We start from the raw sequence: 22438 nt of genomic DNA on the forward strand, positions 1-22438 counted from the left end.
GGCAGGTATCAGGAATAAGGGGTTCTGGTTCAGATGAATAGTTCAAAAATGAGATCTTCTGCCTCTGGAAGAGAGGTCAAGGGGTGGCCCAATAGAAGCTTTCAAAAACTACTGAAGGGGTTGATAGTGAAAGAATGCTTTCCCTAACCATTAAACTTGTACTAATATGCATTAGATTCAGGATTATCATTGGACATGGAAAAGGGAAAATTAGAGAGCTGTGTACCTACAGAATTACCTCTAGACTTGAATATGCTGATGCTGTCTTACCTGACTGCCTTCCTCCCCCCATAAACTGGAGCTCATCCAAAACTCTGCTGCCCAGTTCCATTCTAACTCTTTCCAAGTTCTATTCACCTATCAACTCTGTCCTCAATGTCTTACAGTATCTCATGTCCCAACAATGCTTCAATTTTAAAATTCTTATCCTTGTTTTCAAATACCTCCATGGCTTCTCCCCACATTATCTCAAACATTCTCTAGCCCTGCAACCTTTTGAAATCTCTGAACTCCTCCAGTTATGACTTATGAGCATTCCTGATATGAATCACTCCATCATTGACAGTCATGTTTTCAATTATCTGGGCCCTAGGCTCTGAAATTCCATCCCCAAACCTCCATCTCTCTACTGCTTTCTCCTTTTCTTTAAAACTTACTTCTATGACCAAACCTTTGACCGCCTATCTAATCTCTCCTTATGTGGCTCGTTGTCAAATTTTGTTTGACAAGTCTTATGAAGCACCTTGGAACATTTTACTACATTAAAGGTGCTATATAAGTGCAAGTTATTGTTGGTTATTAGAGGTGGGTTGCTTCACCATAAGTGTTAATTGCAAAGGTTACAGCTTCATTTAAAACAGAACTGATAAATATTTGAAAATGGAAGAGCAGGGAAATGAAATTAAAAACATTTAGCTGCAACTTGAGATCTAACACTAACACAGACACTATGGGCTAAACAGCCTCACAATCTAACCAAGAGGAAATTTTTTATGATTGGTTAAGCAAAACAAACTTACATGATCATACTGCATTATAGCCTTTCCAATCCTTCAGCAATAATTCTTATAATCAAATCTAATATGTGCTTATTTCCACAACACTTACTAGAGGATGCGCTTTCCCATCTTTACACTGATTGCATCCCTGGACGTAGTCTCTGATGTCTGGAAACATTCCTGAAATAGATTAATAAAGTTGCATGAGCAGTGATATATACTATTAAACAAATTACACTACAGGAAGCTGCATCAGGTTACAATTGCTGTTACACCACTTCCTTTGGGTCTTGTTGTCAAACATCCACATAAAATTACATGCAGCTTCTGATGGTATTACGAGGAAAATAAAATCACACAACAAACAAGAATTTCCTAGAACTTTTGAACCTATATTAAGTTATTCCACTCTTCTAGATTGTGTCTGTTCATTCTCCAGATCACATCATTGTGTAAATTATAGTGAACATACACTTTTGATTGTTATAATCTTCTCACTGGGATGCCGATATTCTTAAATGAACAAAATAAAGTTAATATTGTTGAAAAACAAGTGTTGCAATCATCAAGACAAACACAAGAATACCAAATTTCAAATGATCACAACAATTTATACTATACTCGCCACTATATTGTAGCAGCCTTGCTTAATCTGTTGTTCAAATCTTTGAAATACTTCACTTTTCCAGGGTAATTTCAGGTAGACCGAGCACTTTTCAGGGAATGATATTTTCCACTAACAGAATTCTGCTTGCCACACAATTGAGCAACATTTTGTATGAATTTCAATGCCAGTGGAATACCAGGTATGTAGTCCATATATCCGTGTGATTGGCTGACCGAATCAAATACCATGTTGCTTCAGTTACTCATAATAGGCAGAGTACAGCCTGCATTCAACAAGCCCGTGCTTACAAAACCCAAAACAAAACTTTTGTTAGATGGGATTCCGCAATTGGGTAGCACTTGCTCAACAGTCCCGAGTGCGCTTAGAACTACATTAAAAACTAATTTAAGATAATTAGTCAAGCTGGTAACATGGCTCCTTTATACTTGCTAGAAGCGACATACATTCAGACACAGAGATAAAAACAAAAAAACTGTGGATGCTGGAAATCCAAAACAAAAACAGAATTACCTGGAAAAACTCAGCAGGTCTGGCAGCATCGGCGGAGAAGAAAAGAGTTGACGAAACGTCAACTCTTTTCTTCTCCGCCGATGCTGCCAGATCTGCTGAGTTTTTCCAGGTAATTCTGTTTTTGATTCAGACACAGAGACCTGTTTTCTGCAAACAAAAGGAATATGTTCAAGCCTTGCACCATTTTTGAAGCACCCTGGTGCTTATAGTTCCCAGTTGCTTTCTCCATGGCAACACCTTGGCTAGAATTGATTTGCTGACCAATCAGCACCCTTTTCTCCTATATTATAAATTGTTGTGATGGTTTGAAATTTGGCATTCTTGCATTTGTCTTGATGAATGCAAGATGAAAAGCTTCAGCAACATGTCTCTCTTTTCAGCAACATTCAAGTCCTATACAACCAGATGACATAAGAACATCATAAATAGGAACAGGAGTAGACCATTCGTTCCCCCGAGCCTGCTCTACCATTCAATAAAATCATGGCTGACCTTGTTTTTCAATTTCCACATTCATCTAACCCCGATAACCTCTGATCCTTGCCTAACACGAATCTATCTACCTCTGCCTTAAAAATATTCAATGGCCCCTCCTCCTCCACCTTCCGAGACAGAGAATTCCAAAGTCACACAAACCTCAGAAAAGATTTCTCCTCAACTCTGTCCTAAAAAGGCAACCCCTAATTTTAAAACTGTGCCTCATAGTTCTGGACTTACCCACAAGAGGAAATATCCTTTCGACATCCACCTTGTCAAAGCATTCAGGGTCTTGTATACTATAATCAAACCACTCCTCTCTCTTCTAAACTCCAGTGGAAAGGAAAGAAGCCTAGTCTGTCCAACCTTTCCTCATAAGACAACCCACTCATTCCAGGTATCTATCTAGTAAATCTCCTTTGAACTGCCTCCAATGCATTTACATCCTTCCTTAAAAATGGAGACCAAAGCTGCACACACTATTCAAGCTGCGGTCTCACCAATGCCCTGTATAACTGAGGCATAACTTCCTTAACTTTTATGTTCAATCCCTCTCCTAATAAAGGATAGCATTCCATTAGCCATCTTAATTATTTGCTGTACCTGTATGCTAACTTTTTGTGACTCATGTACTAGAACACCTGGATCCCTCGGCACCTCAGAATTATGCAGCCATCTCCATTTAAGTAACACCCTGCATTTTTGTTCTTCCTGCCAAAGTGAACAACTTCACATTATCCTACATTAAACTACATTTGCGAGATCTTTGCCCACTCACAAACTATCTGTATCCATCTGCAACCTCATGTCCTCTTCACAACATACTTTCCTACATATCTTTGTGTCATCTGCAAATTTAGCTACCATGTCTTCACTTCCCTCATCTAATGCATTGATGTAAATCATAAAGAGTACAGGCTCCTGTGGGACTCCACTCGTCACATCCTGCCAATCAAAAAAGACCCATTTATGCATACTCTCTGCTTTCTGCCAGCCAGCCAATCTGCCATCCATGCTAATATGTTACCCACTACACTATGTGCTTTATTTTCCGTAATAATCTTTGATGTGGCACTTTATCGAATGCCTTCTGGAAATCCAAGTACAGTACATCTACAGGGTCCCCTTTATGCACTGCACGTTACTCCTTCAAAAAATTCCAATTGGTTAAACATGATTTTCCTTTCACAAAAGTATGCTGACTCTTCCCAATTGTCTTGAGTTCTTCTAAGTGCCCAGCTATAACCTCCTTAATGATCAATTCTAAAAACTTCCCATGACAGATGTCAAGCTAACTGGCCTATAGTTTCCTGTTTTCTGCCTCCCTCCCTTCTTGAATAGAGGGAATATTTGTTACTTTCCAATCTGGTGGAACCTTTCCAGAATCTAGCGAATTTTGGAAAATTAACACCAGTGCATCACCTACCTCATTAGCCATCGCTTTTAAGACCCTAGGATGTAGTCCATTAGGACCCGGAGATTGCAAGCCCGCAGCTCTATCAAATTGCTCAGTACCGTTTCCCTAGTGATTTCAATTTCACTAAGTTCCTTTCTCCTGCTCACCTCCTGATTTAGTGCTATTACTGGAGTGTTTTTTGTATCCTCTGTAGTGAGCACAGAAGCAAAACATTTGTTCATTTCTTCTGCCATTTCCTTATTATCTATTATATTTCTTTAACATCTTTAGTTAACCACGGATGGTGGGTCCTTTGCTTAGAATTTTTCTTTATAGTAGGAATGTACTTACTCTGAATACGCCGAAATATCCTCTTAAATGTCTGCCACTGCTTCCCTATTGATCTATCCTCTAACTTAGTTTCCCAGTTCATTTCAGCTAGCTCAGCTTGCATCCCCACATAGCTACCCTTATTTAAGATACCAGTCTTAGACCCACTCTTCTCCTTTCAAGCTGGATGTAAAATTCAATTATACCGTGGTCACTGCTACTTAGGGGTGCCTTTACTCTGAGGTCATTAATTAATCCTGTCATGTTACACAATACCAAGTCTAATAATAAGCTGCTCTCTGGTTGGTTCCAGAACATGTTGCTCTAAGAAACTATCTCGAAAACATTCTAAGAACTCCTCATCCGGGCTACTATTGCCAATCTGATTTTCCCAGTTTGTGTGTAGATTTAAATCACCCATGATTATTGCCATCCCTTTATCACAAGCACACAATATTTTCTCTTGAATACTTTGTCCTACACTGTGGCTTCTGTTAGGGGGCCTGTAGACCACTCCCACGAATGACTTTTTCCCCCTACTATTCCTCATCTCCACCCAATCCTATTCTACATCCTGATCTCTTAACTATTAGGAGTCAGCTCTAACTATTGCACCAATGCCCTCCTTGATTAACAGTGCTTCCCCTCCACCTTTACCTAGCTTCCTGTTCTTCTTGAATGTCATGCACCCTTCAATATTAAGGACCCGACCTTTGTCATCCTGCAGCCACATCTCCGTAATTGCTATCAGATCATATTTATTGACTTCAATGTGGGCCATCAATTCATTTACTTTGTTATGAATGCTGCATGCATTCAGATAGAGCCTTCAGTTTTGTCTTTGTTACCTTTGTAACAAGTTGATGTACTCTTAGTTTTTTTCCTCTGTCCCCTCCTGCCATTCTCTGAGCCTCAGTTCTCATTTTGCTCTACTGTCTTGACTCTACACCTTGGATTGCTACCTCTACCCAAATTTTATACTTCATTTCTTGTTTAAAGTCCCCCTACTTCCCCTGTTATGCTATTTGCGAGGACACTCATCCCAACATGGCTCAGGTATAAACCATCCCAACAGTACAGCCCCCACTTTCCCCAGTACTGATGCCAGTGCCCCACAAACCAGAACCCACTTCTCCCACACCAGTCTTTGAGCCACACATTTGTCTCTCTAACCTTATTTGCCCTATGCCAATTTGCATGTGGTTCAGGTAATAATCCAGAGATGATTACCTTTGAGGTTCTGTCTGATGACTGTAAAGTCAAGAAATTTACAACAGTAAAACAGCTCAAATCTGTGCATTCTCAACTGCATACTTTAGGTGTCTAAAACCATTGCATTGTTCAGTGGATTGGCACTATGGATTTTCAGTGTTCCATTACGTTTTATTAGTTTTTAATCTGTTTCCAGTAAAATTATTCTTGGTATTGCAATCAAGCTTTATTTGATAAAGCTAAAATTAGGCACAAGTTACTGTCCCTCTCTTCACTTTTACAATTTCCCACTGATTTTACAGCATTCCTGGTTTTCCAACTCACTCATATTTTTGCATATTTGATTTTTTTTGTAAGTTAATATGTTTTTTGTTTGATTCTCTACATTTACTTCTAAAAGTTCTTATTTTTAAAAATATTCTTCACTTCATATTGATTTGTGCTAAAAGCTCAATTGCTATTTCAGGACTTATACATTACTGAATTTATCTACATAATGGTGATGGCTTTTACTGGTAATATTGTGGTCCTCAAGGTTGCAGCTATGCAGAAAACTCCCAAAAGATCATAATAATTCATTGTGTTCCTTTCTCACATCATTGAAGTGCCTTTTGTTTATTTAAAAATGTACTGTTTACACTATAATCTGTATGATGGTAATGCTCCTCCTGGAACAACTTACTATGAAATGGGGTATTTCCTTTCCTGATTTTCCTAACTATATTACCAACACATTCAGTATTAATCACCTCATTTCGGTAGCTGTAAGATTCCATAAGATCAATTTAGTCAATCTTAAAATTCCTATGTAACCTTGGATATTTCACTTTCCAAAACAGATCCATTGCATGTGAGCATGTTTTATATATACATATTTGTGAATCCCAGCATTAGGTTTATCCTGGCCTACAATAGCAACAAGTTCTTGTACACAAAATGATGAATTTGATCTTCAATCCTATGTGGTTAGAGAATATTTCCTCTAATCAGCCAATCCTTCAGGAGACAGCCTTAAATTTCAGATAGAAAGCTTTTTTGAAGTTAAGTGTTTCTGAGAGCACGGTTAAAAGATGACATTATTTCAGATGAAACACGAACTTCTGCGACATAGAGGTTCACCCCTTCCCCGGCACCTGCAGATGAATGAACCCCTAATAAAAAGGTAAACTCAATCTGCAGCTATCACAATATAGCAGCAAACACACCTCATTGGACAGTTTTCATTTTTCAACAGTTGCTGCATGCTCCATATTTCCAGTAGATTACATATTTCAGGAACATTAAAAGATTCCAGAAGTAAGGAATCCAGGAAGAAAAATACAATTCCACAATATAAACTTTTTGCCAAAGAGGAGCGTCTGATCAAAACAGAAACAGTCCTTCGACTAATCTCTCAAGTGCAAGCAACAGGTGCAAATGACAAAATTTGCAACATCCATGATATATTCACAAGATTCGAGATATCATGTTTTGTGTAAGTTCCTAAAGGATCCTTCAGAGTTGCTAAAATTGAACAGGACTTTGAAATGAAATATGCACAAACTTATGAAATTTCTTAAACCATGACTCTGGGATTTCAACAGACATCAGTGAGCTTCAAAACATGTTTCAAATACATAAAAGATAGTTTCCAGATATTCTCATGGGATGCAAATGCAGCTGGCAAGGGCTTCATTTGTTGTCCACCCTTAATTGGGAAGATGGTAATGAGTCATATTCTTGATCTGATGCAGTCAATGTGGTGTAGATACACACACAGTGATGATCCAGGGTTTTGACCAAGTGATGATACAGCTATATAGCTCCAAGTCAGGATGGTGTATGACTGGGAGTGGAACTTGCAGGTGGTAGTGTTACCACATCTTCTGCCCTTGTCCTTCTAGGCGGTAGAGGTCACAGGTTTGGAAAGCGATGCCGAAGGAGCCCCAACTAGTTACTGCAATGCATCTTGTAGATGATACAGTTTGCTGGTCAGTAGTGGAGGGACCGAATATTTGAAGTGGTAGGTGGAGTGATGATCAAGTGGACTACTTTGTCACATATGGTGTTGAGTTTCTTGAGTGTGGCTGGAACTGCGCACATCCAGATAAATGGAAAACATCCCATCAACCTCTAGATTTGCACCTTACAGATGTGGACAAGCTTTGGGGAGTCAGCAGGTGAGTTACTCATTGCAGAATTCCCAGCCTGCTCTTGCAGCCAGCTGGTCCAGTTCTATTTCTAGTCAATGGCAACCCCTAGGATGTTGATAATGGGGGATTCAATTATGATAATGCCCTTGAACATCAAGGGGAGATGGTCAGATTTTCTCTTGTTGGAAAGGTGGAGATGTGCCACACAAGTGCCATGCACAATGTTACTTGCCACTTATCAGCCCAAGCCCGAATGTTTTATAGGTGTTAGTGCATATGGACACATTCAGTGATATGACCTTTGCCACACTAATCAAAACAAGCATTAATCTCAAACTCCATCGCCATTTGATCAGGACTGCATTCACAGGTTTTTGGAACAAAGTTACTCTTAGTCCCTTGGGAGTAGAGAACTTGAGTATTGCTGGAAAAAAAAGACATGCTGTTGAAGCTTTTCATCTTTCATTAATCGAGATAGAATTGCAAGAATACCAAATCTCAAAGGGAACAGTAATTTATACTGCATGAGAAGAGGGTGCTGATTGGTCGGAAAGTGGACTGTGATTGATAGAGACGTTGTCATGGAGAAGGCTCTTGGGAACAGGTAACTGCCAAGCTGTTGTTTAAATTCAAAGTCAACTGGTTAGTCAAGGCATTGCAATGGGGAATGAACCAGGTAATGGCTCTCCTCCAAGCTTTATGTTTAACAGAAAGATGCGTGGACAGGTTTTTTTCTGCTCGCAAAGGGCAGGGCTGTGTGTGTGAATATATGCAGCTTCTAGCACACACAAATGAGTCATACCATGAGTCCGATTGATAATCTTAAAATGGCTGTTAGTCTAATTCTTCGCACAATCGAAATCGTTTAGTAAATGCTGTCCAGTTGCTGAATCACATCTAATATTGGACACTACTTTGAGTTTTGCAAGCATGGGTTGGTCGAGAACAGTCAGTACACTTTGCTTGTTGTAAACAGTCAAAGAGATGTGCTGTTTGATCCAATCCATCAGCCTTTGATATAAATTGTTGTCGCTTTTGAGATTTGGTATCCTTGCGATTCTGTCCTGTTGAGTACAAAGCGTACAAACATCCATGTCTCTTTTTCAGCAATGCTAAAGTTTACTCTGCTTTTACAACACAGCAGAAAAAAGGCCATTGCTATTCAGTCAGCGTTTACTCCATCAGACTAATACTTATCTAGGCCCAATGCAATTTGGAATCAAACTTATGTCAGGCTTTCAAATGCAGAATTACAGATTTGGAGCCTCTTAACAATTTTTGTAGTGGTTGTTTCAATCCTTCTCTACATTAACTCAAGCTTATGATGTTGTTTCCCACAATTCCTGACTTCAATTCTATAGTTGTCTTCTGAGTGACTCAATAGGTTTGCCATCCCTGCTTAGGTGGTCAGAACTTCAAAATAACTCAGCTTGGAATTTTGTGTTTCTCGTGCCTTTGAATTGCTTATAACTTTTCTCTCATCCTTCTGTTGCTATTTCTTTTAAGACTTTGCTCTCTTTGTACAACAGAAATATTTGTCATGGTCATCTTCTTCCATTGGTAACTCTGAAGTTGTCTTGCCTGAGCAATCGTCTCCTTTTCACCTTCAAGTGTGGTAAATTCATGGTAGGAATTTGTGCATAATTAAGATATTTTTGTAGGGAAGCTTCAGCCTCCGAAGTTTCTTGGCCTTTACTGTTCATAACAACATAGGAAAAGAGGGGGCAAGCCACTCTCTCATAGCTTTCCAATTCTTCATGCTTCTTTACCATCTTTCTCCTCCCAAAAGGAGTCCATTCCTCCTTTCCCCCCAACTGCATAAATTAACTAATTTTAAACTTTTCCAAGCTGATCTCCTGTCCTTTGCTTTAGGGGTCTACAGCAAACTAAAAAACGTATTAGTAAATATTTTCAAGAATCTTAAATAGGTAAAAATCTCCCCAGGCCTCCACCCCACCAAAGAACCTCAGACTCTTCAACTATTCCTCAGAGATCTGTGTCTTACATTAATTTTCACTTTGAATGTCTTTTCTGTTGTTTTGAATATCAGGATATCTTTGCTGTCATATGTTGGCCAGAACTCTATACATTAATCCAGGTGTGGTCATACTAGCACCTTGCACAGATTCTTCATCACCTCCAATATTTTGTGCTCTATCGCTCTGGCTATAAATCTGAACATCCAGTTAGATTTTGTTGCTGTTATTAGCAATAGTAATGTTGGTTTCAGGAAGTAATCAACTAATATCTCTAAATCCTGTGTTATGTCCTGAATCCTATGGCCATCTAGATTTAACTGTCATTGTTTTATTCGCTCCCAAGTTTCATTACCTTACAGTTGCCCGTGTTAAATGCCATTAGCCACTTATCAGCTTACCTATCTAGGTCTGATTTTATTTGGTTTTCCTGCAATTCTCCCTGCATTCTCCAACTTTAAGATCTTTTGGTATCACCAAGTAAAATGCTCCAAGCATTATGTAATATTTGTTGCATGCTTGTTATTTGCTTGGAGATTTGCATTACTGAAGTTAAATAAATGGTATCTCAATTGATGATCAATGAGTTCCCACTCGAACACGATCTTGGAATTAAGTTCCAAAACTTTGCAACAAGTGCTGAAATTTGGGGGATGCATGTAAGGCCCATTTCTCTACATGAATCATTACTGACAACTCATTCTCAGTGCTGACTCCTACTTGGAAGGCTTATCAAACAATCAAATCCAAGACCATTCATATCTGTTTTTCACATGAAATGGGATGGTACATATTCAATACTTTCTAAATTTAGTATTACAGATTATCATGCTATTTAGTGGAAAGAAAAGTTGGTTATCAAAAAGTTTGAAGGATGCAGGTTCAATACAATTGTATATCAACTCAAGTGCTATTTACCATTCCACAACATATTTCTGGTCACAAACTCCTTGGGCAATAAATTACAGCTTGGAAATTTGTGCTATGGGCATGCTCCAATGAATATTGAAATTTTACAAGAAACTAGCTGTTACTATCATACTGCAATAATAGTTTTCTGCCACTAGAGGCTCTTAATGAGCTACCCAAATAGTAGAGCCCCCGAGCAATAAAAAATACTGAAGTAGGCACTACAACTATGGACTTTTCAAACATTCTGCAAGTACACTTTCTTTTCTAAGCAATAAGCCAACTATATAAAAAAGGAACTGAAATTTGGATAACTTCACATTACGTCATTAATGCCAAGGGTTCTACAACATAATCATAGTTGAGTCAATTCAGAACTTCAGAAATAGAGCTAAATTCAATTGGTATTGTTATGAAATTGAGCAAGTATTATTTGAACAGGAGATGGCTCAGATTTCCAAACAAACATGGCACCATGAACCCAAGTTGCCCACAGAAACTCAAGGTACATCACTTCCTTCATACCACAGGAAGATCAACTCAATGCTGTAAAATAATCTAAATATCTTCCATCACTGAACTTCAGAGTTTTGTGTTTTTCAGCTTGTTTGTGTATTTTCACCATGCTTACAATTCAATACATTCCCCTACCAGCCCCCACTGAGTTCTCTATCTTTCTAGGCCTTCAGGAGAAGTGCCCAGTTTCCCAGAAACAAGCCAGGGAACAGCCTCAGCTTAAATCTCTCTGGTGGAATCTCTAGCAGTCTGTTCAATAGCACCAACGTTCACTGCATGGGTATCTTCCTGGTCCTTCATTCTCTAGGTCTGAAAAACATTAAGGAAACTAGAGGGGGGAAAAAACAGGCAAGACAAGTGGTTTAACAGTGCGCTTGGAATTTAAAGTCAAAGTCCAGAAAATTGGTAATTTTAAAGCTTATGGTAACAAATTTTGAAACAGTGCTAAACAATATTCGTTCACACCTGACGTGGGAGCTTTAACACTTTCTTTGCTGAAAAATCAGGGAAGGAAGGGAGGGGGGGAGCCAATAAAGAAAATCTGGGCGTTGCCGTGACTGCCAAGAAGCACACCCGATGGGCTGAATGGCCTCCTTCTGCACCGTGGCTTTTCTAGGCATTTTAAAACATCAAACCAATTTCATAAGTTGGGCACAAACATTATGATTTTATTCCCAACCCCCCTTTGAAGGTTTGAACCAAGCCCTTCCTCCCTCCACCAAAAAAAAGGTCACATGACAAAAACACCAGATCCAGTCAGCAGAGGGAGAATCAGGTCCTCTGGAAAGAAAAAGTTCCAAAAAGAAACATTGGTGAAGATTTTGACTTTGCATTCCAACACAGAGATCCATTCATCAGGAAGGGGGGTGTTTTAGAAAAATCACACTAAAGCACAGATATTTTCACCACTAAGCAGCCTCTCCCCCCCCCCCCCCCCCCCTCCCCCACCCCGGCCAAGGGAGGTGGGCAAATAAAAGAAGAACTTATGGAAACTGGAGTTCGAAGGAAGAGGGAAGAGGGAAGGGTAGGAGGAAGGGGAAGAGGGAGGGAGGGAGGGAGGGAGGAGAGGAAGGGAGGGAGGGTGCACCCACCTTCCCACCAGTAGTTCTCTGAAACATTTTTGTAGGTCTCCTCCATGGTGCAGTGGCGGTGCCCGGGGGCTGGCTGCTGGTGGAAGGCGGCGATGACAGCCCGCCTCTGCTCGTCGGCGGCGCCCAGCAGCACCTCGGTGTAACTGGTCGCCCCTCTCTCCAGCCTCTTGCGATACCAGGTGCCGTCGATCAGCTCGTAGCCGGAGGCCGCCCAGGAGGAGGAGGAGGCGGCGAGGAGCTTCCTTCCAGAATCTTCTTCTTCCTCCTCCTCCTCCTCTTCCTCCTCATCTTCGTCGCCCTTCCCCTGCTCCCCGCTGCCGCCGCCGCCGCCGCCGCCTCTTCTTCTCTCTCTCTCGGCGCCGGGGAAAGGCGGCTCATCCCTGTCCTTTAAATACCGGCCGGTCACCACTTCGTACGTGCCGCTGTCGCCGGCCATTTTCCAGGCCCCTATTTCTATTTTAAATAAATAAATTAGTCGATCCCCCCCCCCCCCTCCCCTTCCTTCTTTGGTGTGCTTTATTATTTTTTCAAAAATTTTTTTTAATTAAATTAAATTTTTTAAAAATGTTTTCCCCCCCTCCTCTTCTCCTCGGAGTTATTAATGTCGCCGGTCACTCCCTAACCCTCCCCCCCTGCCGCTCGCCGTCTCTCTCTCTCTCTCTGTTTTTTATATATGATTAATTTACTCAATACCTCCCTCACTGGCCAAAAGACGCGGAGACAAGTCGGCCCTCGACAACTCTGCAGCTTATTTTTTTTCTCTCTCTCTCTCTCTCTCGGCCGCCCCGCCGCCGGTCCACAGACTCCTTTATATAACCTCGGGAATCACCCTAGCTTGATGGTCGCCAGCCAATCGCGCCCTTTCCGAGGAGGCTATTGGAGCGTCCTCGGTGCTTGCACGTTTTGATTGGCTGTGAGGGGAAGGTTGGTGGAAGGGGGTGGGAGGAGGAAGAAACGGGGCGTGGCCAGTGGTAAAAAAAAATCAATGACGAGCGTCACTTCACTATCAAGGTCGGTTGGTCGAGCACTCGTCCCGGTTGCTTTGGTACAAGGCGCCACGCGCCAGCGAGAGAGTCAAGTAGACTTGAGTCTTCAATGCATTGTCCATGCTGCAGATTAAAAGGAAAACTTTTACACTTTTCTTGTGTTTGCTCTTAACTTCCCAGCACCCCATCCTCAATAATATACACATATATGTTTTTGCCTACCAAGAGAAATAGCTTTGAAGTACAAGAGTTTTTTTTTTAAAGTATTTAATCCATTGGTTGTTTCGTTATGTAATATAAGAAGGAAGAAAAGGGTTCTGCACTGAAAGGACCGTTGACCGTTCCGAGATTTTTGCAGATCCGTACGTGAGGGGAGCAAACCCAACAGTGTTATTTTTTCGAAGTGGCATGGGGGGAGCAGATGAGCGTTTACAGGAGGAAAGGTTTTTAGTAGGGCAGTCGTGCATTGCCAAATAAACATTTTCAGCCTGAAGGAAAGCTTAAATGAAGACAACCAGCGCACATGCAAGGGGAACATAAACCCGTCCAAAGATAATTGGAGACCATCAGTCATGTAATAAAAGCAGAAATGCTGAAATCTCAGCAGCTGGTAAAAGGTGGTTTAGCCTTTCAAATACAGGCTTTGTCAAATCAATGTAGGTTAAAGTGAAGATACACTGGCTTTCTATCCTTCAACTATTTGAAGAAGGAAGGACCTGCATTTATTTGGTGTCTTTTCTGACCTGAAGATGTCCCAAAGCCCTTATAGCCAATTGAGTACTTTTGAAGGAAATCACTGCTGTAATGTAGGAAACATGGCAGTGAATTGGTGCACAGCAAGCTCCCACAAGCAGCAATGTGATTGTGACCAGATAATCTGTTTTAGTGACATTGGTTGAGGGATCAATCTTGGCAGGACACCACGGACAAATCTTGGGCTCTTCAAAATATTCACATGAGATCTGCTGTGCCCACCTGAGAGAGCAGGCAGGACCTTGGTTTAATTTGAAAGACAGCACCTCTGACTGCATTGCAGCCTAGATTTTCGTGCACAAGTTTCTGGAGTAGGACTTGAGTTCGAACAACTGAGCTGACTCTGTTTCAAATAATGTCATTGGAAAAGTTACATGTTAGTAAAAGAATAACAAATATTCCTAAAAGATCAAGCCCTTAATTTGGAAAGCAACATATTTTCCACGATCTGAATAATTGACAAGACTTAAATATTCAACCTTCCCACCTAAAAAGGTAAAGCACTATTTTTACCTACTTAACATTTCAAACCTAGGTTATCTTCTATTACATCAAAGCCTTCAGACCAGCTGCCTTTAATTCAATTAAGTCTCTCTCACACACACACACACAGACATAGGCCCATAGACACAGACTCCACTATAGTTTACAATAAATTCCAAATTGTGCTTTGACTAGGATAAAAGCTAAGAACCACCGGTGGGAGAAGGATGGTTTGAACTGTCAATGCCTTATTTGGGAATTGACTTGGCATTTTGTGCAGGTCACATGACAACAGTGGCCACCTTAGCTTACCTGCATAAAGCATTGAAAAGGGCAGGAAGCTACGAGAGATCCATAGATAACCATCTTGAAGAAGCTTCAACCCAGAGAGAGACAGAGAAAGACATCTAGAAACAGCCACAGCTTCTGCAGTAAATAATTAGGCAGTTTGAAAATGCCATGCCAGAAGAAATGAACTTTCTTTCATCCCTGTGAATCTTGATTCTACCCAGTAAACTCACCTGCTAAAGCTACCTCTGGCAATTCTCGACATTGGAAACCATCGCAGCTGCAGAGACAACTCTACAACCTCAAGACCTGCACTTCAAACAACACAACACCTCAACTTCAAATCATATCAGGGCTGCACCTAATTTCGACTAATCTTGATTTACATTTATAAGTATCATTTTATCTTTATTTGTAACTAATCTTTGTGTATGTGTTAATAACTTTATCTTTTCTTAGGTAATTTCCAGAGCAATTGAGTAAAATCAACTAACCTTTCCTTTTTGAAGTAAAAAGACTTGCCGCTAGGTTATTTTTAAATTGAATTTCTCATTCCACGGGTAAGAATATACACACACATATACAAATACATTGTTCACGGGCAACATTGTTGAAACACCTTTTAAGACGTCGTGACACTTAAGAGCTTTTACAAGTATATAGAAATGAAGAGAAGAGTTAATCTAAATGTTCCCTTTGAAGCAAAGACATGGGAAAATGAGAAAATGGTTATATTTATATTTATTATTATTATTTATTATTAAATATTTTGTGTCTGTCTTCAGAGTAGAAACACAAGTTACATACCAGAAGTAGAGATTAGGGGCTAAAAAGAGCGAGGAAGTTAAAATAATTAATATTAGTAGAGAAAAAGTTTTGGAGAAGCTCAAGGGACTAAAATCCGACAAATCCCCGGGACCTGATGGTCTACAATCCTAGGGTTCTAAAAGAGGAGGCTACAAAGATAGTGGATGCGCTGGTTATGATTTTCCAAAATTCCCTAGATTCTGGAAGGGTCCCAGCAATTTGGTTGTTAACAAATGTAACATCATTATTCAGGAAAGGAGGGAGAGAAAAAAACAGGAAACTACAGGCCAGTTAACCTGACATCAGTCACCAGGGAAGTGCTGGAATCTATTATTAAGGAAGTTTTAACAATTACCTTCAGTAGGAAACAGTAGAAGTAGTATACTTGGAATTCCAAAAGGCATTTTATGAAGTGCCACACAAAAGATTAATACACAAATTAAGGGTTCTTGGAGCTGGGGATAATGTATTAGCATGGATAGAGGATTGGTTAACAGACAGGAAGCAAAGGGTAGGGATAAATTGGACATTTTCGAGTTTGCAGGCTGTGACAAGTGGATTGCCACAAGGATTAGTACTGCAGCCTCAGTTATTTACAATCTGTATTCATGACCTAGACAAAATTTATCTAAACTTGTTGATGATACAAAGCTAATTGGAATGTATGCTGTGAGGAGGATGCAAACGGTTATAGACAGGTTATATGAGTGGGAAACAAGATGGAGTATGATGTGGGGAGATGTGAGGTTACTTACTTTCGTCAAAAGAATGGAAAATTGGAATTTCTTTTTAAAGATATGAAACTTGCCAATGTTGATGTTGAGAAGGACTTGGGTGTATTTGTATAAGGAACAAAGAAAGTTAGCATGCAGGTACAGCAAGAAATTAGGAAGGCATGTTCGGCTTTATTGCAATGGGACTGGAGTACAAGAATGAGGATGTCTTGTTACAATTGTACAGGGCTTTAAAGAGACAATACCTAGAATACCGTGTGCAGTTTTGGTCTCCATATTTAAGGAAGGATATACTTGCATTGGAAGCAATAAAGTAAAGGTTCACTTGATTGGTCCCTGGGATGAAGGGGTTGTCCTATGAGGAGAGGCTGAGTAAATTGGGTGTATATTCTCTACAGCTCAGAAGATTAACAGGTGATCTCATTGAAATATACAAGATTCTGAAGGGGATTGCCAAAGTACATACGAGGTTGTTTCCCCTGGCTGGAAAACCTAAAATACAGGGGTACAGTTACAGGATAAGGAGGCGATCATTTTGAATTGAGATTAGATATTTCTTCATGTAAAGGGTTGTGAATCATTAGAATCCTCTACCCACAGAGTTGTGGATGCTCCATCATTGAATATATTTAAGGATGAGATATATAGATTTTTGGTCTCTCAGAGAAGTGGGGATATAGCAAATGGGTGGGCAAGTGGAGTTGAAGTTGAAGGTCAGCCACAATCGCACTGAATGACACAGCAGGCTTGGTGAGCCATGTGGTCTACTCCTGCTCCTATTTCTTAGATCCTCATGCTCTTATGCCATTCCTCAAGCATATGTTGAGTTTCACTGGAACACTGCAAGAAGCCAAGGACAGGGAGGTAAGCTTGACACCAAGGTGGAGAACTAAAATGACAGGCACTGGAAGCTTGGGTCATGACTGCAAACTAAATGGAGATGTTCCTCAAAGTGGTCACCCAATCTGAATTTGGTCTCCTCAGAGCAGAACGTGTTGTTAGCAGCAAATACAGTATACTAATTTGAAAAATGTGCAAGTAAATCACTGTGTCACCTGGAAGGGGTGTTTGGAGCCTTAAACTGCGTGTAGGGATGAGTTAAAAGGGCAGGTGTTGCACCTCCTCCGCTTGCATGGAAAGGGGGTGTTGGGGGTGATTGAGGAATGGACCAGAGTGTCCCTTTAGAATGCTGATGAGGAGGGGAGGATATGTTTGATGGTGAAATGATGCTGGAGGTAGTGGAAATGATAGGGGATGATCTGTTGACTATTGAGACTATTGGATGGAAGGTGAGGACCAGGAGAACCACATCATAGTTCTGGGAGAGAAGGCAAGGAGTGAGAGAAAATGTAAGGACATGGTTGTGAGAACCTGTCAACCATGCAGGGCCTGGGAGAGGGGTGTGTAGACTTTGAAAAACATTGGGGCCCAGGAATATGGGGCTGGGGGGGTGGTGGCGTGGGGGTGGGTGGGGGTGGGTGTTGAGGGGGTGTTCTGTTTTTTAAAGTGAGCTCCTCATTGTCCAGACTCAGCAGCCAGAGCCACAGACCAGCTTTAAAAAACATTGGAACCAGAAAGTTCTGATCTTTTTAAAGCTGGTCTGTCAGTGTCAGTGTGAATTCAACTGAGCTGCTGCACTGCTGCTTCCGACCTTTGAGTAATTTCATGGGCCCATTTTTGTTTTTGAAAGGCCGCCAGAAAACAGAAGCTGCTGGAAGGTCAACAGCAGTGCAAAAACTGTCATGAGAGTGCTCTTGTTTGAAAAATGGTAAGTGATATCCCTGCAATTTTAGAACCAATTCGATGCTATGTGTGTATGCATGTGCACGTGGGTGTGGGGTGGGTTAAGGGGTTTGGAAGGGGATTGGGCAAGGTTGGAAGGGTATAGAGGGGGTTGGGGATGAAGCAGGGAGGGGCTTTGGGGGAGTTCGAAGAGAAGGTAAGAGGGTAGGTTGGGGGACGAGGTTGGAGGGGAGTTTAGAGACGGTTGCGGGGAGGTTGAGAGAGGTTGGAGTGTGGATTGGGGGAGGTTAGACCGGGTGTTGTGGGGAGGTTGGAGGGGTTGTTGGGGGGTAGGTTGGAGGGGGTTTGAAGGGGATATTAGCTACAGGGTTGAATTGTTTTGTAAATGTTGTGATTTCTTTGTAGCCATTTCCCTAACATCAGTTGATTGCTCTGTGATTAATTACCATTAGAGAATCAGCCTTGGGTCTCCAATTTCACCATTGCTACAGTCACTCTGTCTACTGCATGCAGGTGTTATGTAAGAAAGACAAAGCTTACTTTTATACAGCACCATTCATGATATCCCAATTGCTTTACAGCCAATTAAGTATTTTTAAGTTATAATCAGTGGTATATGCAATGTTATCAAATGGCAGAGCAGACTCAAGGGGCCAAATGGCCTACTCCTGCATATGTTTACAAGTCATTCTGGGATGGATGAAATGAACTGGGGTAGATGGCCTTTGTCATCCATAATGGAGGGTGGAAATAGAAGGTGGAAACATGGCTGGAGTCCTATTTATTTTGTTGCTAATGAAAGTTTACTGAAAGCGGGCTCTATGGGGCCAGATTGCCAGGACAGAAGTGCATAATAGAGAATCAGTAACCTATTTTACACTGCACATGATTTTCAAGAGTCATTTCCATTGACTCTAATTTTTGTCTACTTTTGTCTGCTTAACTATTATACCACGCTATCTTGGTGTTTTTAATTCATTTTTTGAGGTATTGAAATATATTGATAAAGTTGTGTCACATAGTAGATATTAAAATATACTGCTGTGAGAAGCAGCAATCAGCAGAATCTTCAGACTTACTGATCAAGAAAACACAAATACAATTGTGAACCATTCCGTCTTTGGCCTCTGGCCTCTTAAAAGTTGTGTCACACAGCGACAACTGAGGGCTCCAATGCTGCTCACTGACAGTGAAGGCCTATGTTGTTCAATCATTCCACTTTGTTGCTCAGGAGTCATTTGATCTTTCTACCCTGTGAGATTACTATAAAATAGAATCCAATTACACCCTTTGTATGAAATAATTATATTGAATAATATTATGCACCAAGGCAAAAGAAAGTCATCTTGACTTCTACAGAATGGAAAAGATCTTGTGCAGTTTATCTGGGTTGCAAGTATTGAATCTTTCCTCCAAATATACATTTACAGTCACCGTGTCCATAAGGTGCAATGTGAAAAACCTTGTTAATGAAGATTGAAGCAGTCACTGAAATCGGCATTATCATCTGCACAGTGTTATAAGTAACTAATGGGATATTTTCCTATGGAAAGGCTGCATCATCAGAACAAATGTGACAGAGACAGAGAAACTGGAAGAATGGAATGTAGCGTTTCTTGGGTGTGAGGATGTGTAGTCGAGGTAGCTGTGGGAGTCAGTGGGATAATAGTGAATATTTATTGATAGTCTATCCCCAGAAATGAAGACAGAGAAGTTGAGGAAGGGAAGGAAAGAGTCAGGGATGGACCATGAGAGAAGGGCGGAAATTGGAAGCCAAGTTACTGAAATTTTTTAGTTCAAAGCAAAAGCAGGAAAGAGCACCATTGCACTCACCAATGTACCAGAAAAAATGGTGAGGAAGGGGCCGTGAAAAAGACTGGAACACACAATGTTCCATATGGTCCACAAAAAGGTAGGCATAGCCAGCACCCATATGGGTACCCATATCAATACATTTTGTTTGGAAGAAGGGAATGATGTTAAATGAGAAGTTGTTCATTGTGAGAACAAGTTCAGCCAGACAGAGGAGGGTGGTGGTGGGTAAAGAATGGTCGGGTCTAAGTTCAAAGAAGAACTTTCCATATTAACACTTCTAATATGACTTCCTTTTCCCTCAACCAAGGATGCTCCACCCACTGTGGTTGATAGGGACCTCAACCATGTCCAACCCATGTGCTTTCATCCCTCCCTCCCAGAATGGTGATAGGGTTCCTCTTTTCCTCATCTTCCATCCAATCAGCTTCCATATTCATCTTTCTTTCCCCTCCCTTCCAGCATTCCAAAGCGATCTTTCCCTCATCAACACTTTGCTACACTCTTCAATCATCCCCAACAGCCCCTCCACTTCCCATGGCACCTTTCCATGCAAGTGCAGGAGATGTAATACCTGACATTTTACCTCCTCCCTTCCAAGGCCCCAAACTCTGTTTCAAAATGAAACAGCAGGTTACTTGTATTTCTTTCAATTTAGTATACTGTAATCATTGATCACGATGTGGTCTGCTCTACACTGGGGAAACCAAATGCAGATTGGGTGACCCCATTTGCAGAACATCTACATTCAGTCGGCAATCATGATCCTGAACTCCCAGTCATCTGTCATTTTAATTCCTCACGTTGCTCCCCCACTAACCTCTCTGTCCTTGGCCTCCTGCATGGTTCAAATGAAGCTCAACATAAGCTCAGGAGCAGTACCTCATCTTTTGATTAGGCACTCTACAGCCTTCCGGACTCAAGACTGAGTTCAACAATTTCAGATCGTAACCTATGATCCCATTTTGTTTCCTTTTTCTTTGCTCATTTCTGTTTTAGACTTGTTTTCCCCTTGTTTTGGTTTTTGATAGCAACAGTTCATCATTCTGCCATTTGCACCTCTTCTAGACACATCTTTTGTTTCTTCACTTGTCCCATTACCACTCCCTTTGACCCTGCACTATCAAATATTTGTTATCTAATCTCTCTTGCCTTGCACCCTATCACAGACCTCCCCTATTATTCTTTTTCCACACTGTCCCCCTTTCACTTGCTTAAAACCTATTAGATTTTTAAATTTTCTCATTTCTGATGAATGGCCATTGACCTGAAATATTAACTCCGTTTGCCGCTCCACAAATGCTGCCTGACCTGCTGAGTGTTTCCAGCATTTTCTGTTTCTCTTTCACTAGTCTAGTTTGTGGAATGAGGTTCTAAGAGGAGAGATTGAGTAGCTTAAGCATACATCCCCTGGAGTTTTGAAGATTAAGAAGTGACCTCATTCTCAAGGGGCTTGACTGGGTAGATGCTGAAAAAATGTTTCCCCTGACTGGGCAATCTAGAACATGGTGTCCCCGTCTCAGTCTAAGGGAGTCAGCCACTTAGGACTGAGGTGAGGAGAAATTTATTCAAGAGTTGTGAATGTGTGAAATTGTCTATCCTAGAGAGCTGTGAGGATGCTCAATCATCAAATATATTTAAGGCAGAGGTAGATAGATTTTTGGGTACTAAAGCCAGTCTATGGGGATAATGTGGAAAGTTGAGGTAGAAGATCAAATATCATCTTGTTGAATGTTTGAGCAGAATCAAAGAGCCTAATGTTTTACGCCTGCTTTTATTTATTTTGCTCTCATGTTCTTATGTTACTGCTTTAAATGTGTAACCCTTTTTGAAAAATAAACTTCACCCCAAATATTCAAATCTTCAAATATTACCACACCATCATATATCTGTGAATGATAAATTGATTTTTTTAAACCAAGGGTTATATTTTCTATAACAGTCTGTTTTAATGTAGATATCAGTTAGGAGTATATAAAATTGCTGCAGTACAAGGTTCATAGTTTGGGTGCATTTCCTAATTCAAGCATTACCTTACTTGACCGACTATTAGATGTTCAATAAAAATTGCTGTTATATTGCCTGCATACACATAAATCATTGCACCATATAGTACTATAACACTGCTACCGCATTTCTGAAGGGATTAACAGAAAATAATCCACAATTGCAGTAATGTTTGTTAGTCCATTCTGAACAAACATTTAAATGCACATTCCAACAAATTGACATACTGAATAAAAATATATTTGCAAACATATTAAAATAGGGGTGAAATATCCGTGTTTCTCGATGGATAATAATTGGATTACCAGCATACACACCTCTCAATTCAATGGGCAGAATTTTCCGGTTGGCGTGTGGGGGGGGGGGGGCCGGCCTGACATGCCAATGCGTAAAACGACTTGCGATGATGTCAGGCGTGCATCCTGACGCCACTGCGCACCACTGTGATATTTCGGAAGGCAGGTGCGCTATGAGTTCCAAGGCGCGCCCGCCATTAATTAACGGTCCAGTTAAGGCCCTTGAGGCAGCAACTGAAGATGATTTTTCACAGCCCATGCATTTTTCTGTGCGTTGCACGGGTACAACGGGCAGGCGGGTAGGCCACATTTTTAAAAATGTCATCCACAGGTGGGATAAGAGGGGTGAGAGGG

The 22438-nt window shown here is 40.8% G+C and overlaps 1 protein-coding gene across 2 annotated transcripts in view; it reads right to left on the reverse strand.

Moving 5' to 3' along the window:
• LOC121290769 overlaps positions 1 to 12636 on the reverse strand; it is a 34834-nt gene extending 22198 nt beyond the window's left edge. Inside the window, exons 1-2 of one of the 2 annotated variants that reach the window (XM_041211662.1) lie at positions 12176 to 12636; positions 1108 to 1178 (exon numbers count right to left, since the gene is read on the reverse strand). In XM_041211662.1, the coding sequence (XP_041067596.1) occupies positions 1108 to 1178; positions 12176 to 12611 (507 nt within the window). In that variant the 5' untranslated portion in view covers positions 12612 to 12636. Of the gene's footprint in view, positions 1 to 1107; positions 1179 to 2136; positions 2167 to 12175 lie in introns of those variants that run through there. The other variant, XM_041211663.1, reaches the window with a different exon arrangement.
• Positions 12637 to 22438: the final 9802 nt, after the last annotated feature.

This window comes from Carcharodon carcharias, chromosome 18, assembly GCF_017639515.1.
Source record: "Carcharodon carcharias isolate sCarCar2 chromosome 18, sCarCar2.pri, whole genome shotgun sequence".
Lineage (NCBI taxonomy): Eukaryota > Metazoa > Chordata > Chondrichthyes > Lamniformes > Lamnidae > Carcharodon > Carcharodon carcharias.